The 13,754-nt window shown below is 41.6% G+C and overlaps 2 protein-coding genes across 9 annotated transcripts in view; both read left to right on the top strand.

Moving 5' to 3' along the window:
- The window catches only part of TMEM245 (transmembrane protein 245), a 91,740-nt gene that overhangs the window by 76,626 nt on the left and 1,360 nt on the right, over positions 1-13,754 (top strand). For 2 of the 5 annotated variants that reach the window (XM_081525974.1, XM_081525955.1), the window contains one exon: positions 1,291-6,599. In XM_081525974.1, the coding sequence (XP_081382100.1) occupies positions 1,291-1,336 (46 nt within the window). In that variant the 3' untranslated portion in view covers positions 1,337-6,599. Of the gene's footprint in view, positions 1-494; positions 647-1,290; positions 6,600-13,754 lie in introns of those variants that run through there. The other 3 variants (XR_014064271.1, XR_014064275.1, XM_081525964.1) reach the window with 3 other exon arrangements.
- Positions 7,218-13,754, top strand: part of CTNNAL1 (catenin alpha like 1) — a 54,194-nt gene continuing 47,657 nt past the window's right edge. For all 4 annotated transcript variants that reach the window (XM_081526015.1, XM_081526025.1, XM_081525998.1 and 1 more), the window contains exon 1: positions 7,218-7,446. In XM_081526015.1, coding sequence (XP_081382141.1) covers positions 7,306-7,446 — 141 coding nt within the window. In that variant the 5' untranslated portion in view covers positions 7,218-7,305. The remainder of the gene's footprint in view (positions 7,447-13,754) is intronic.

The raw sequence follows: 13,754 nt of genomic DNA, 5'->3' as shown, positions 1-13,754 counted from the left end.
CCAACTAGCTACTACAGTCCTAAGTCAGGCCCCAATACAGCAGACCCCCTCCATCCAACCCAGTTATTACCAGCCAGTTAGCCACATTCATTTGGCTTGTTTGATGTAGGTCAGAAACAGTATAAGTACACGGTCATTTGATGAAAAGCCCTATCCCATTTCTCCTGCCCTGAACCACAACACTCAGAGCTGGGACATTGCTAGATCAGTTTTCCTATTTTGCAATAAAAGTAATCCAGTTAGCATTTAATCTTTAGTCTCTTATTGTTTTTCCCTTTAACATCATTGTGTCTACTTTCCAGTCAGCACGAAAGGGAAAGGTCAGAAAAGATCACCTTTCTCTTCTAAGGACATTGCCCAGAAGTCACTCAACACTTCTACTTACATCTCATCGGCCAGATGTTGGTCACATGGTCATTAGTTTAAGTAGAGTCTAGGAAAACAATCTTTTGGATAGACCCTCCGGAAAAAAACTAGAGTTCTTGTTACTGCAGGTTGAAAAACAACTATCAGTCCATCAGCAGACGAATGGATAAGGAAGCTGTTGTACATATACACAATGGAATATTACTCAGCCATTAAAAAAAATACATTTGAATCGGTTCTATTGAGATGGATGAAACTGGAGCCCATAATACAGAGTGAAGTAAGCCAGAAAGAAAAACATCAATACAGTATACTAATGCATATATATGGAATTTGAAAAATGGTAACGATAACCCTATATGCGAGACAGAATAAGAGACATAGATGCATAGAACAGTCTTATGGACTCTGAGGGAGAAGGTGAGGGTGGGACGTTCTGGGAGAATAGCATTGAAACACGTATATTATCATATGTGAAACAGAACACCATTCCATGTTCGATGCATGAGACAAGGGCTCAGGGCTGGGGCAATGGGATGACCCAGAGGGATGGGATGGGGAGGGAGGTGGGAGGGGGGTCCAGAAAGGGGAACACATGTAAACCCATGGCTGATTCATGTCAATGTATGGCAAAGACTACAATATTGTAAAGTAATTAGCCCCCAACTAAAATAAATAAATTTATTTGAAAAAAAAAAAAGAAAAAAAGAAAAACAACTATCAGAGTTCGAAACAATACTCAGTGAAAATAGTAAGAAAAAAACAGTGACTACGTAATGGCACCAAGGCTCTCAACTTATAAGAATATTATATGACAATGAATTACTGGTTAGATGCTATTTTTCTTTTCTAAGTATCTCTGTGGTTTTATTTTCCCCCTTTTCCTAAAAGCAAAACTAATCATTCTGTCTTTTTTTCTTAAAGGACTTTCCATGACATTTCTGAAGACCTGAAACCTTCAGTAGGCTGACCTGGTTTCCAACCACAGTTATTTCCCTAAGGAAATTCAACCTTGACTGTGAGTTCAGCTCAGCTGTGGCCTCCTGTCCTTTTAGCCGTGCCTGGCAAACAGAGCCCAGGACAAGACGCAGAAGCCTCCTGGCCTTCCATACAGAATGCCTGGACAAGAGAGGACTGGCTGTGGGCTGCTTTGCATTTTGAAGCACAGCTTTAGAGCTCAGAAATGTGGTTTACTCACTTAAGTGTTGCTAAGATGGCTTGAAAAGTTTCAGTTTATACACTGGTATTGTGGCTTGAAATTTTCCCACTTTGGTTGTGTATATTATAATACGTATTTATAACTTTTTTTTTTAAGAGCTGTAAACAACCTGCTGTATATAGTGTGATTTTCTCCTGTTTTAAGAAATCTGTCCTTAAACTTTTCTATGACAGTCACTTTTCAATGAAGAGGGCTTTCACTTTTGAGAATCTAGTTGCTTGAGCAGGAAAAATGAGTCTTCTCCCTTCTTCCACAATGTATAGTCCTCCCGTAAGAAAGATCAAATGTTCAGTGTAAGGGTGGGTGGCTTATTTGAAGTTCAGTTAGTTATGTGTTGCAACCATAGGAGAAGAAAGACTGAAGCTCTTCCTCCCCTTCTCCATCCATCCCCTATTACTCTTTTGCCAAATTTCTAAAACTTGGCTGACCACATTGAAATTAATTATTAAGCTGCTATTAATGGTAACAATATGATAGAATTCATGTTGTGATTTTTTTTTTTTTCTTTCCAAATGTTGTAAGTAAAAAAATCTCAGGGGCAGCAGTGTTCTGATTTGTTAAATGTCTCTGTTTTACTATTTAGAATTTGGCTAACTAGTTACTTACTAGCGTAAAATTTTGTGTAGTATTTTCCCATCATTTAGCACAGTGCCTTGCACACAGACTCTAGATGAATGCTTGTTGAATTAAATTGTGACTTTTAAAATATGTCAGATATCACAATAACCAGCATACTGGTCTACATTTTACAAAATCTTTTCGCACATATTATTTCACAGTCACTTCACATCAACTTTCATACAGCTTCGCATTGTTTTGTGTTTCACACAGATGGGGAAGCTAAGGTTCAGGAAAGTGACCAACTCCAAGTCATAAAGTTTAGTAAAATTTGACCTCAGGTCTTTCTGACTCAACAGTCTGCCAACCTTGCTATACTCCAGTGACTCTCTTAGTATCTTAACACAGTTTTTCCAGTGCTATGAGGTAGAATCATGTCCTGTCCTATTGCGTAGACTACAGTTAATGACAGGGCCAGGATTAGAACCCAGCTTTTACCTTTGTTCCCTTTCCCCTTTGTAAAACAACCTTCAGCCTCTTTCTCTGTCCCCAAGGGAGTATTCAGTATGGAAGAGAGAGGATTCTTAAGTAACAAAGATTTCCTTTTTGGAAAAACATTTTAAAAGTAGAAATACTTTTTTCTAAAACTTTATTTTCCCATTAAGAAGCATAATTAATGATAATTACATTAAATTTATTCTGATATTACTTAAGAAGAACTTGGTCTAGAAAAGAGGCTACTGTGAGGTCTTTCTTTATACAATAAACTATATGCAGATCTCTTATATTTCCTATGAATCCTTCAGCAGTTACAGTCTGATATTCTACCAAGTGCTACATTTGGCATTAATTAACTCATTCTTTTCTTTAATCACTTGTTCAGTCATTCATTCTTTAAAGCATTGGTTGAGAGTTTCCCAAACTCGTGGGTTCCATGCTGGGCACTGTACAGGGTGCTGTAGGCAATAACTCATAAGAAGGCCTTCTCTTACCTTAAATCTTAGCCAGATTATGTATATTGCTAAAATTAAAAATGTTGCATTAAAAGTTTTAAGAAAGAAATCAGGTTTGTTTTTGTTAATGATGTTATGATAAGTTTACAGCTGTGATTAGCACAAATTTATAAGAGGCAAATATTATGCACAATGAGTTAGTGTGCATATACAAATTATGTTCCTCCAAAGTGTTTTTAGCTGTATAAAGTGAAATGGTAAACATATAAATTTGAGGTAATATATGGTTCTTCCTGGTCATAATTTTTAGTAAGAATACTAGGTCTTTAGAGGGGGACTCTGAGCCCTAAGAGAGAACAGTTTAGAGCTGTCAGAATTGGTTCTGATGTAGTATCACCCTGAAATATCAAGAGCAGAGGTGCCCCAGACTACTACCCAGTCATATCAGGAAACTTGAAGTGCTCCAGCAAGACGATCTCAGGATTTGACCCAGAAAAAGTTTCCCTAAAAACAGATAATTGATGAAGTATAAGTAGCTTCAGTAAAAACTAAGTACAGAAATCCTATCACAGTGTTCTGCATTTTATCGCTTTATTAAAGATAAGTTTGAAGGTCACAGTCACTATTCAACTGTAAACTGAATGGAGGGGAAAAAAGCTCCCCACACAGTATGCTCCTCTCTTTTCTGAGAGAGAACAGGGCATAGGATTTTCAGCATAAACCCATGCCATGTAAGTCCAGCGTCAGTTCCAAAATTTCTATCACACTCTCTGTTTCTGGAAGTGATCTCTGCCAGACTGCCTTAGATACCAGTTTTATTTATTTTTAAGTTTGCAGGAATTCTTAACACCCATTTCCATTAAAGGTGGTTAGCTGGCAGAGTTTTCTCTTGACTTTTGAGACTGGTGCAGATTGACTCTTGATACCCACGAAGCGTTATTTAAACAAACTGAGTAGCTTTGGAAATAGCAGTTTATTCCAGTTGGAGGGCTTGCAGATGAGGTCCTCTGGCCAACCTTGGTCTTAATAAGAGCCCGCTGTGACCCATCTGGACTTTCTAGTACCCTTGGTTCTACTTTGGTTGTATTCAGCATTTCAGGATGTGTCACTACCAAGAAAGATTTACTCAGAAATTCAGGCCATGAGGGGTTAGCCTAGAGCAAAGTAATTTCAGGTGAGCTCACCAGAGCTTTCAACCTCAAGGTTTATAGGAAAACTGTGGTCTCCACAAAGGGTCTTCTAAGACCCTTATAAAAGTATTAGAGTAGGCATTTTGCAGTAGACATAGCCCCTGGCAACATAGTTCCAAATGTTAGTTCCAGCCAAGGACAAGTATTTTTTTGTTTTTATGTATTTCCTGTCTTTGCACATTTTGCCATCAAAATATATTTATTTCATTAACTTATGCACACATGCATACTAAGTCGCTTCAGTCATATCTGACTCTTTGCAACCCCATGGACTGTAGGCTGCCAGGCTCCTCCGTCCATGGAATTCTCCAGGCAAGAATACTGGAGTGAGTTGCCATTTCCTCTTCCAGGGGATCTTCCTGACCCAGGGGATCTTCCTGACACAGGGATGGAACCTGAGTATCCTGCAGTCTCCTGTATTGTCAGGCAGATTCTTTACTGCTAGGGCCACCTGGGAAGCCCCAAGAGGAAGTTAGTGTTCAGTAATTATGTTTCAAAATCTCATTTTATTTGGAAGTGACCTAACTATTCAATAAACTTGCATCACTTAGTTTAGTTACTCCAATCTGGGGACTATTTTAGATAGACATTCCTAAAGTATAATTATTTTTAATAGAGTTTGTCCAAAAGCTCTTGTCTCATTTATATTTTTCTTTTTTAAAGTTTCTTCACTCGAGTTACTTTCCTTGTTGACAAATTTAGCTTACATTAACTTAAGATCTGCCAAAAAATATACTCATGCCATATGAAACCACTGAACAGTTAATTTTTTTGGTAGTTTAAAAATAAGAGCATTATAAACCAGCATGTTCTGTCTGCCTCCTGGAGTCATAGCAATTCAGTGCTAGACTAGGCCTTACATAATTAGCTGATCCTGTCATTTAACAGAGAAGGAAACAAGTCCATAGGTTGAAGTGTCTTTTCTAACCTGGCGCCCAGCAGTGACAATTCAGAGTAGAGTCAGTTCTTTTTTCTCTCAGTCCATTGTTCCACTTCTCCTCCCTTTCCCTCCTAGTTGAGTTGTTGTTCAGCTGCTAAGTGTCCGACTCTTTGTGACCCCATGCAGCTTGCCAATTTTGGAAAAAACGTGTTCCTTATAGCAGTAGTTCCAAGGAATGTTGTTAAGATGTTCTAAGTGAATGAAAATGTATATGGAGTAGGGGGAAGGGACTCTATGGTCAGTTAAAATTGAGGAATGCTGAATTTGTTTCCTTTCTGAAGTAGGACTTTGAAGAGTTTTTAACATGTTATTATATATTGTGAATTTATAGGAGGGGACAAAGACTCTGTTTACGAGACTTATTTGACCTTAAACTACACCTTCATCCTCTTTTTCTCAGAGCATCTCAAAGGACTTGGGGTCCTTTGAGAAACATGTCTCTCAAATAAAAGTTTACAGCTCTTTTAGAAGACATCTGTAATAGAATTCTGAATGGAACATCTACCATGTAAACTGTAATATATCTCAAAGTTTAGTGAAATACCAGAAAAAAAACTGTATTTGCCATCCAGAGCTATACATCAAGTATAGAGATTCTTTTCCACCTATGGTGTGTAAAGTCAGTATTTGTGTTTTACTTTTCAAAGTTTTTCAAAGATCAGTTAGAGTGCAAATGCAGTGGTGATATATTGATATGACGTTTTAATAATGCTTTTGTATTGCACTTTATAGGTTTCAGACTGCTCTCATAACAACCCTGTGAGATAGGCAGGCATCAAGTATTATCAGATCAAAGCTCAGAAAGGTTTTTTGTGATTTTTCCCTTAAGTTTATACCACGAAATGATGGAGCCAGAATTCAGTTGCAGAAATTCTGACTCCAAGTCCAGAGTTCTTTACTCCACACCTGGTTTCTTACTTTTAATTCTAGCTTTATATTTTACTCTGAAACCTGTGGTAGCAAATTTTAAAACATTATTTTGGCTTATTATCAAATACTGTTTTTAATGGCAGTGACCCAGAAAACGTAACTCCAATTGTAATTATTCCAAAGAAAACCCTTCTTTTGTGCTTTGCAGTGCCATTTGTCTAGGTGATTGGAGTGTATTTCAAATACCATTTGATTTTGAAGCCAAGATTGGATATATATATATATTGCTCATGTAACTTTTGGAAAATGTTATCATCTCTGCATTCTCAGGCAAAGTAGAGATGGTTTGAAAGTAAAAAAGATTATTCAAATATAACCATGTGTCTTTATTCTCACAAATGCTGTTTCTTAGCTTTAACTTGCTTTGACAACCTACTGATGTAACATCTTTGTAAATGTAAAAATATTTATATTTTGAAATAAAATTACTAGTGTTGAATGAATCAAGTAGTAAACTTAGTCTCTGTTGAGAAATTTGATCTTCAGTGAAGTCAAACTTTAATGAATACATCTGTCCATCTCTTACGTCTTATATCTTGCCTTTCCTTTGGCACCAGTGCGTACAATGAATTTTTATGGAACATGGACAGTTTACATAAGGGGAGATGTGTTTGTGAAAGCTCCAGAAAGACTGTAACCTGTAGAAGTCCCATCTTAGGGTAGAAGCCCCTCCCTACAGGCTTGACTCCCGTCCTGGTCTACCAGTTATTAATAGTTTCAATCCCAGCGCAGTTTCCAGGAATCCTGGGGAATTCGGATTTAGGAAGAGTCACTTCTCCAGAGGACAGGTAGCTTCGCTGAGCATGGATGTCCTTGCTCTGGTAAGAGGCCACATGTTCGTGGGAGGCCCTCAGGTATCCTGTGTCTCTGCTGTAGCAGGAGCGAGACTTGTGTGGAACCCACTGAAGAATGATGAGAGAAACGGTGCGAATGGGGACAGAAGGGGCGGGGCCCGGGCTGGGGGGCGGGGCTGCAGGGCGGACCCCAGACCGGAGCGCGTGGAGGCGGGGTGGGCGGGGTCTCGGGCGGCGCGGGTGCCTTGCAGCTGCGGCGAGCGGGCAGGCTGGCTGGCTGGCTGGCTGGCTGGCGGGAGGCGGCGGGCCCGCAGCGGCGCAGCGTCCCGGCTGCGCGACGGGCTGAGTAAAGGCCATGGCCGCCTCTCCGGGCCCCGCAGGCGGTGGCGGCGCCGGAGCAGCGCACGGCTCCGGCCCGTCGGGCTTCGCCCTCGACTCCGGACTCGAGATCAAAACTCGCTCGGTGGAGCAGACGCTGCTGCCGCTGGTTTCTCAGGTAAAACGGCGCGCGCGGCCCCTGGTCTCCCACCCCCAACCCCGGCCACGGCCCGCGATGGCGGCGGTCGCTCCGGGCGGGGGCCGGGCCGGGCCGGGCCGGTCGGGAGGCAGCCGCTGCCCCACATTCCGCGCCGGGACTGCGGCGTCGGCGTCTGATCGCCTTTCTGGGGCTGGAGGACTGGCCTTCGTTGAGGCGGAGGGAGTCTGGATTATCCGAAATCTGGCTGCGGGGCGAGGAGACCTGTGCGGACCGGAGTCCGGCCGCAGGTGCGCCGCCAGCCTTCCCCACCCGAACCGCCCCGGGACTGTGACTCCGGCGGCCCCCGGCCCTGCTCCCGGGGAGCGGAGGGGACCCCCGCGGGGGCTCCGCTGGCGCTCAGAGGCCCTCCTCGCTGCCGTCACACCTTTGCATCTCCAGTCCTAACCCGGACTGTGGCCAGTCTGGCTGGCGCGTGCCTCCGAGTCCAGCGTGCTCTCTCCCCTAGGCCTTTGTCCCTTCCCCGGATCCTGTGTAAGTCTGCTCCCCCGTCGCCCATTTACCCCGGGCCACCCTTCCCCTTAACCTGCCTGCTCACTTTAGTTGGCTTTTGTCCGGCCTCGGAAGGGTGAAGTGGAGGACCGCCTGATAGTTAATCCGGGTACACATCTTTTTGCCAAATCCCATTTGGGATGTATGGTTTATAGAATTTACCGGTCACAACAGAAGTCTGGAATCAGCTAATTGGCGCGCTTAGCTTTAGAGAAGTTTTTGTTACTGAGAGCCGACTTATACGAACCCTCGGGGCTAGAATTCCTCACCTAGGTCTGTTATGTGCCAAGCACTGTGGGCAGTGAAGAATTCTGTGCCTTAAGGAGCTCATTGGATGTGTGACTCACAATTCCTTTGTAAGGTCTTGATGATTCACATTCGTATTGGCAAGATTTTCAAGGTAGAAGGAATCTTAAAAGTTATCTGACTCTGAATTTTAAAAAAATTCTCTCTTACAGCATCCTTGACATCTGGTCACCAGTGCCCTGCTTAAACATGCTCAGTGGTGTGGGCCTGTAGCTCGTCCATAGAATGTTCAATATTACTGATATCTCTAATCCATCCCAGCCTGCAAATATTTGATAACAGTAGCCACACATGTCCCTGTATTCCTGTTATGCTGATTAAATAAACAGCCCCATTTTCTTCACCTGTGCTTATTTTAGCTTGGCTAACAGAACAGTGAGTAACCTTGATGCTCTGTGTGGGCCTTCCCTTCATTGTCGAAAAAAAGCACTGACAGGTGGGATGAATTGAGGGTCAGTTAGTGATGTCTGCATTGCCCCCTCCCACAAAAGAATACCATTACCACCGCCAACACAACCACAACAGAAAGTGAGAAATACTGGAATAGTTTTAAGAGAGAGAGGGTTAAAAGAGGGGTATTTTATCCATTAAAAAAAAAGAATCCAGATAGAATGCTTACTATAGGCAAGACCGTGTTCTATGCACTTTATACATATTAGCCCATTTAATTCTCATAAATCTTACAGGGGTAGAGATATGTTTATTTTCATTATATGAATGAGAAAACTGAGAATAAGGGACTTGTGGGACTTTCAGCTGTAAATGTCCAACTGGGGTTTGCACCCTGACAGCCTGGTTGTCTCTAGAGATTAGAAGACGTGATGAGGTCAGCTAATAGTAGGTCCAGAAAAGAGTCACAGTGGAAAAACAAGGTTGTTGTAATCTGGAGAAGTGGTAACTTTTCACAGTATCACTGCTAAAAATGTATCCTACAAGTTCTACATTGTGTAATTCAGGGTGAGAGAGGGTGGAGAGAGCAGGAGAGTGGAGGAGGAAACCTGCATTGGCTGCTGAGAGTTAACTAGAGGTCAATGCTAATGGGAGAAAATGTGGGCTTTTTTTTGTTTTTTCTTCCCTGTTAAAGGCTAATTCAGGGCCATAGCTGAGTTTCTGCAACCCACACATTATGTGTCCACAGCTATATCTTTAGAATTATTATAACTGATCCTAATGATTAACTGTGAAAGTCGCTCCGTCGTGTCCGACTCTTTGCGACCCCGTGGACTCTACAGTCCATGGAATTCTCCAGGCCATAATACTGGAGTGGGTAGCCTTTCCTTTTTCCAGGGGATCTTCCCAACCCAGGGATCGAACCCAGATCTCCTGCATTGCAGGCGGATTCTTTACCAGCTGAGCCACAAGGGAAGCCCAAGAATATTGGAGTGGGTAGCCTATCCCTTCTCCAGGGGGGGTCTTCCCAACCCAGGAATCGAACTGGGGTCTCCTGCATTGCAGGCGGTACTCAACAACACAAAAAGTTAAATCATGCTTAAAATCAAGAAATGTCTATAGCATGGGCAGAACACTCACAAAGCAGAAGTGTGGACTATGATTTAGAGTGATTTTTATATTTTAGTGGGTATTAGTGGATTTGAGTGAAAGTGAAAGTGAAGTTGCTCAGTCTTTGCGACCCTGTGAACTGTAACCCACCAGGCTCCTCTGTCCATGGGATTTTCCAGGCAAGAATACTGGAGTGGGTTGCCATTTCCTTCTCCAGGATTTGAGTGAAGCTCTCTAGAAAACTCATGTCCAGGAGTCTCATCTTTCTAAGGATGCTGCATTATTATTCAACTCATGTTTTACCACTATATCCATTAGACTAGTTTAAGCTTTTTAGGCGAGCATTTGTTGTAAGCTTTCTAGTTACTACTCTTTGAGGGACTTGCATTCTAGTTGGGAGATAGGACAGGTATAGAATAGCACGTGGCAAGTGTCAGATCAACGTCATCCATAGTAAATACTCTTAAGAGCTCAGAGCAGGTGCAGATGAGTTAACAACGATGCCCTAGAGGAGATAGGGTCTGAGGTGAGCAAGTAGGGCTATTCTTGTACAGTTTAGTCATTTTTAAGCAGTTTCTACTCAGATCATTTAACCTCTTCTGACTCTTAAGTAAAAAGTTCTGGACTCCTGGCCTTATTCTAGGAATGCAAAGTTACATCAATATTAGACAAATGTACCTATACAATTTTCTGCATTCACATATTAGAAAAGATACATGTTCTTTTCAGTGGATGTAGGGAAAAAAGTGAAAGTGAAGTCGCTCAGTCATGTCCGACTCTTCGGGACCCTGTGGACTGTAGCCCGCCAGGCTCCTCTATCCATGGAATTCTCCAGACAAGAATACTGGAGTGGGTTGCCATTTCCTTCTCCAGGGGATCTTCCCGACCCAGGGATTGAACCTGGGTCTCCTGCATTTCATGCAGACTCTTTACCCTTTGAGCCACCAGGGAAGCATTCGGTTAAATTCAACTCCTCATCGTGATAAAGAGCACATAACAAACTAGTAATAGAAATTGTTGTTTAGTTGCTCAGTCGTGTCCAACTTGTGATCCCATGAGCTGCAGCCACGCCAGGCTTCCCTGTCCTTCACCATTTCCTGGAGCTTGCTCAAACTCGTGTCCATTGAGTCAGTGATGCCATCCAACCATCTCATTCTCTGTTGTCCCCTTCTCCTCCTGCCTTTAATCTTTCCCAGCATCAGGGTCTTTTCTAATGAGTTGGCTCTTTGCATCAGGTGCCAAAGTATTGTAGCTTCAGCGTCAGTCCTTCCAATGAATATTCCGGACTGATTTCCTTTAGGATTGACTGGTGTGATCTCCTTGTAGTCCAAGGGACTCTGTAGAGTTTTCTCCAACATCATAGCTCAAAAGCATCGATTCTTTGGCACTCAGCCTTCCTATGGTCTAACTCTCATGTCCGTATATGACTACTGGAAAAACCATAGCTTTGACTAGATGGACCTTTGTTGGCACAGTAATGTCTCTGCTTTTTAATACACTGTCTAGGTTTGTCATAGCTTTTCTTCCAAGGAGCAAGTGTCTTTTAATTTCATGGCTTCAGTCACCATCTGTAGCGATTTTGGAGCCCAAGAAAATAAAGTCTGTCACTATTTCCATTGTTTCCCCATCGATTTAACGTCATAGCAACAAGTCAAATTTAAAATAAACATTTCCTTAAAACTAGAAACAAGAGGAGGGATACCTGCTAGCATAGATTCTATTCAGTGGTACTTGAAATCATAACCAATGCAACAAAACACGAAGTGAAAGGTGTAAAGATAAGAAAGGAAAAATCAAAGTATAATTACCTACATAGAGAAATGGAGTCTACAAATAAATTTTAAAAATTTAGAGGTTTAGTAAGTTCACTCAATGTAAGATTCTTAAGTCAGCTGCACTTTGCTCTGCATTAATAACAGAAAAGTAGTCCTAAAAAATACCAGTTACAAATCAACTTATACTCCATTAAAAATTTAAATTTTTAAATACCAGTTAGAATAGAAATAAAAGCAAAATATGTGTATTTATGTGTCTAGTAAAAGAGTTGCTAAGCTTTGTGGGGAATTTTATGAGAAGGCCAAAGTAGAGCTAAATAAATGGGAAAGAAATACCATGTTCTTGGCTAGATTGACTTGATGTCATGGGCATATCAATTTTCCCTGTGCCAAGTCGCTTCAGTCATGTCCAACTCTTTGCAAACTCATGGACTGTAGCCCATCTGGCTCCTCTGTCCATAGGATTTCCCAGGTAAGAATATTGGAGTGGGTTGCCATTTCCTCCTCAAGGGGATCTTCCTGACCCAGGGATCTAACCTGAGTCTCCTGCATTGCAGGCAGATTCTTTACTATCTGAGCCACCAGGGAAGCTCCCAATTTTCCCTATTGATATGTAAATTTAATGCAATTCCAATGAAAATTTCAACAGGATTTTTTGAGTAGAATTTGATAGAAGTAATTCTAAAATTTATATGAAAGAGCGGAAACCCAAGAATATCAGAAGAGTAGAGAACTTAGGAACAATCACACATATATGGAAACTTGATAATTCACAGAATGGGCACTTCTTGTCAGTAGGGAAAGGAACTTTTTAAAAAATGAGGACAATTGGTTACCTAAATAGAAATACATGCTATTGCATCTCTGTCACTCACAGTATATACAGAAAGAGTTCCAAATGGATTAAAAATATCAATATGGAAGTAAAAGCTTACAGTACTTTTAGGCAAAAAAAATTGGGCAATATTTTCCCCACTTTATGGTGGGAAAGGAATTCTTAACAGACCGAAAGCGAAGGTTAATATGTTTGCTCCATTAAAATGAATCTTTGCTCATCAAAATTGAAAGGATAAGCCATAAAGCAAGAGAATATGATTGCAACAGAAATAACCAACAAATGATTGTAGCACCCAGAATAAAGGACTCCAATGAATCAAAAATAAGATTACCCATTAGAAATTGGTAAAATAAATAGTCATCTTGTAGAAGAGGAATCAGATGTCTAACACATATATGAAAAGATGCTGAACTTTATTAGAAATCAGTGAAGTACAAGTTAAAACCACAGTGAGCACAAGCATTGGAATGCAGAGCTAATGGAAATGTCAGTGGTACAACCATTTTGGAAAACAATTTGATGTAATATATTAAAGTTGACAGTGGGTATTACCTACGCCCAGTAATTTCACTCTTAAATCCACACCCCTAGAGAAAATCCTGCACGTGTGTTAGAGACATAGTTTGGAATGTTGATAGTCAGTTTGCTTCTAATGGCTCCAAACTGAAAACTACCCAAACGTCTTTTAGCAGTGCTGCTGCTGCTGCTGCTAAGTCGCTTCAGTAGTGTCCGACTCTGTGCGACCCCATAGACGGCAGCCCACCGGGCTCCCCAGTCCTTGGGATTCTCCAGGCAAGAACGCTGGAGTGGGTTGCCATTTCCTTCTCCCAATACATGAAAGTGAAAAGTGAAAGTGAAGTCGCTCAGTCGTGTCCTACTCTTAGCGACCCCATGGACTGCAACCTACCAGGCCCCTCTGTCCACGGGATTTTCCAGACACGAGTCCTGGAGTGGGGTGCCATTGCCTTCTCCACTTTTAGCAGTAAAGATGTTTAAATGAAGAGTGCTTAGTTCATAAAATGAGATACTACTGCAGCAGTGAAAAGAATTAACCATAGCTATAATTATCAGTATGGAAGAATCTCAAATGTTAAGGAGAAAAAATTAAAAGGTTCAAAGCAGGCAAAAACAAAACCACATATCATTTAAGGATATAACATAGGTGCAATAGTTATAATAAGGGAATGATGAGCACAAAATTAGGATAGTGGTTTCCTTTGGCTGGTGAGGGGGTGATATGGAAAGTGAGGGGCCCACAGGGCACCTGGATTTTCAGAGGTGCTGGTAGTGTTTTCTGAAGGTTGGTGGTAGGTGTGTTTTGTCTCCCTGTCATTTCTTTAAATGATACAAATATCTGT

Source organism: Giraffa tippelskirchi, chromosome 1, assembly GCF_054371585.1.
Source record: "Giraffa tippelskirchi isolate mGirTip1 chromosome 1, T2T-mGirTip1v1.2.pri, whole genome shotgun sequence".
NCBI lineage: Eukaryota > Metazoa > Chordata > Mammalia > Artiodactyla > Giraffidae > Giraffa > Giraffa tippelskirchi.
The sequence above is the reverse complement of the archived record's forward strand: the minus strand, read 5'-3'. Positions and strand labels throughout refer to the sequence as shown.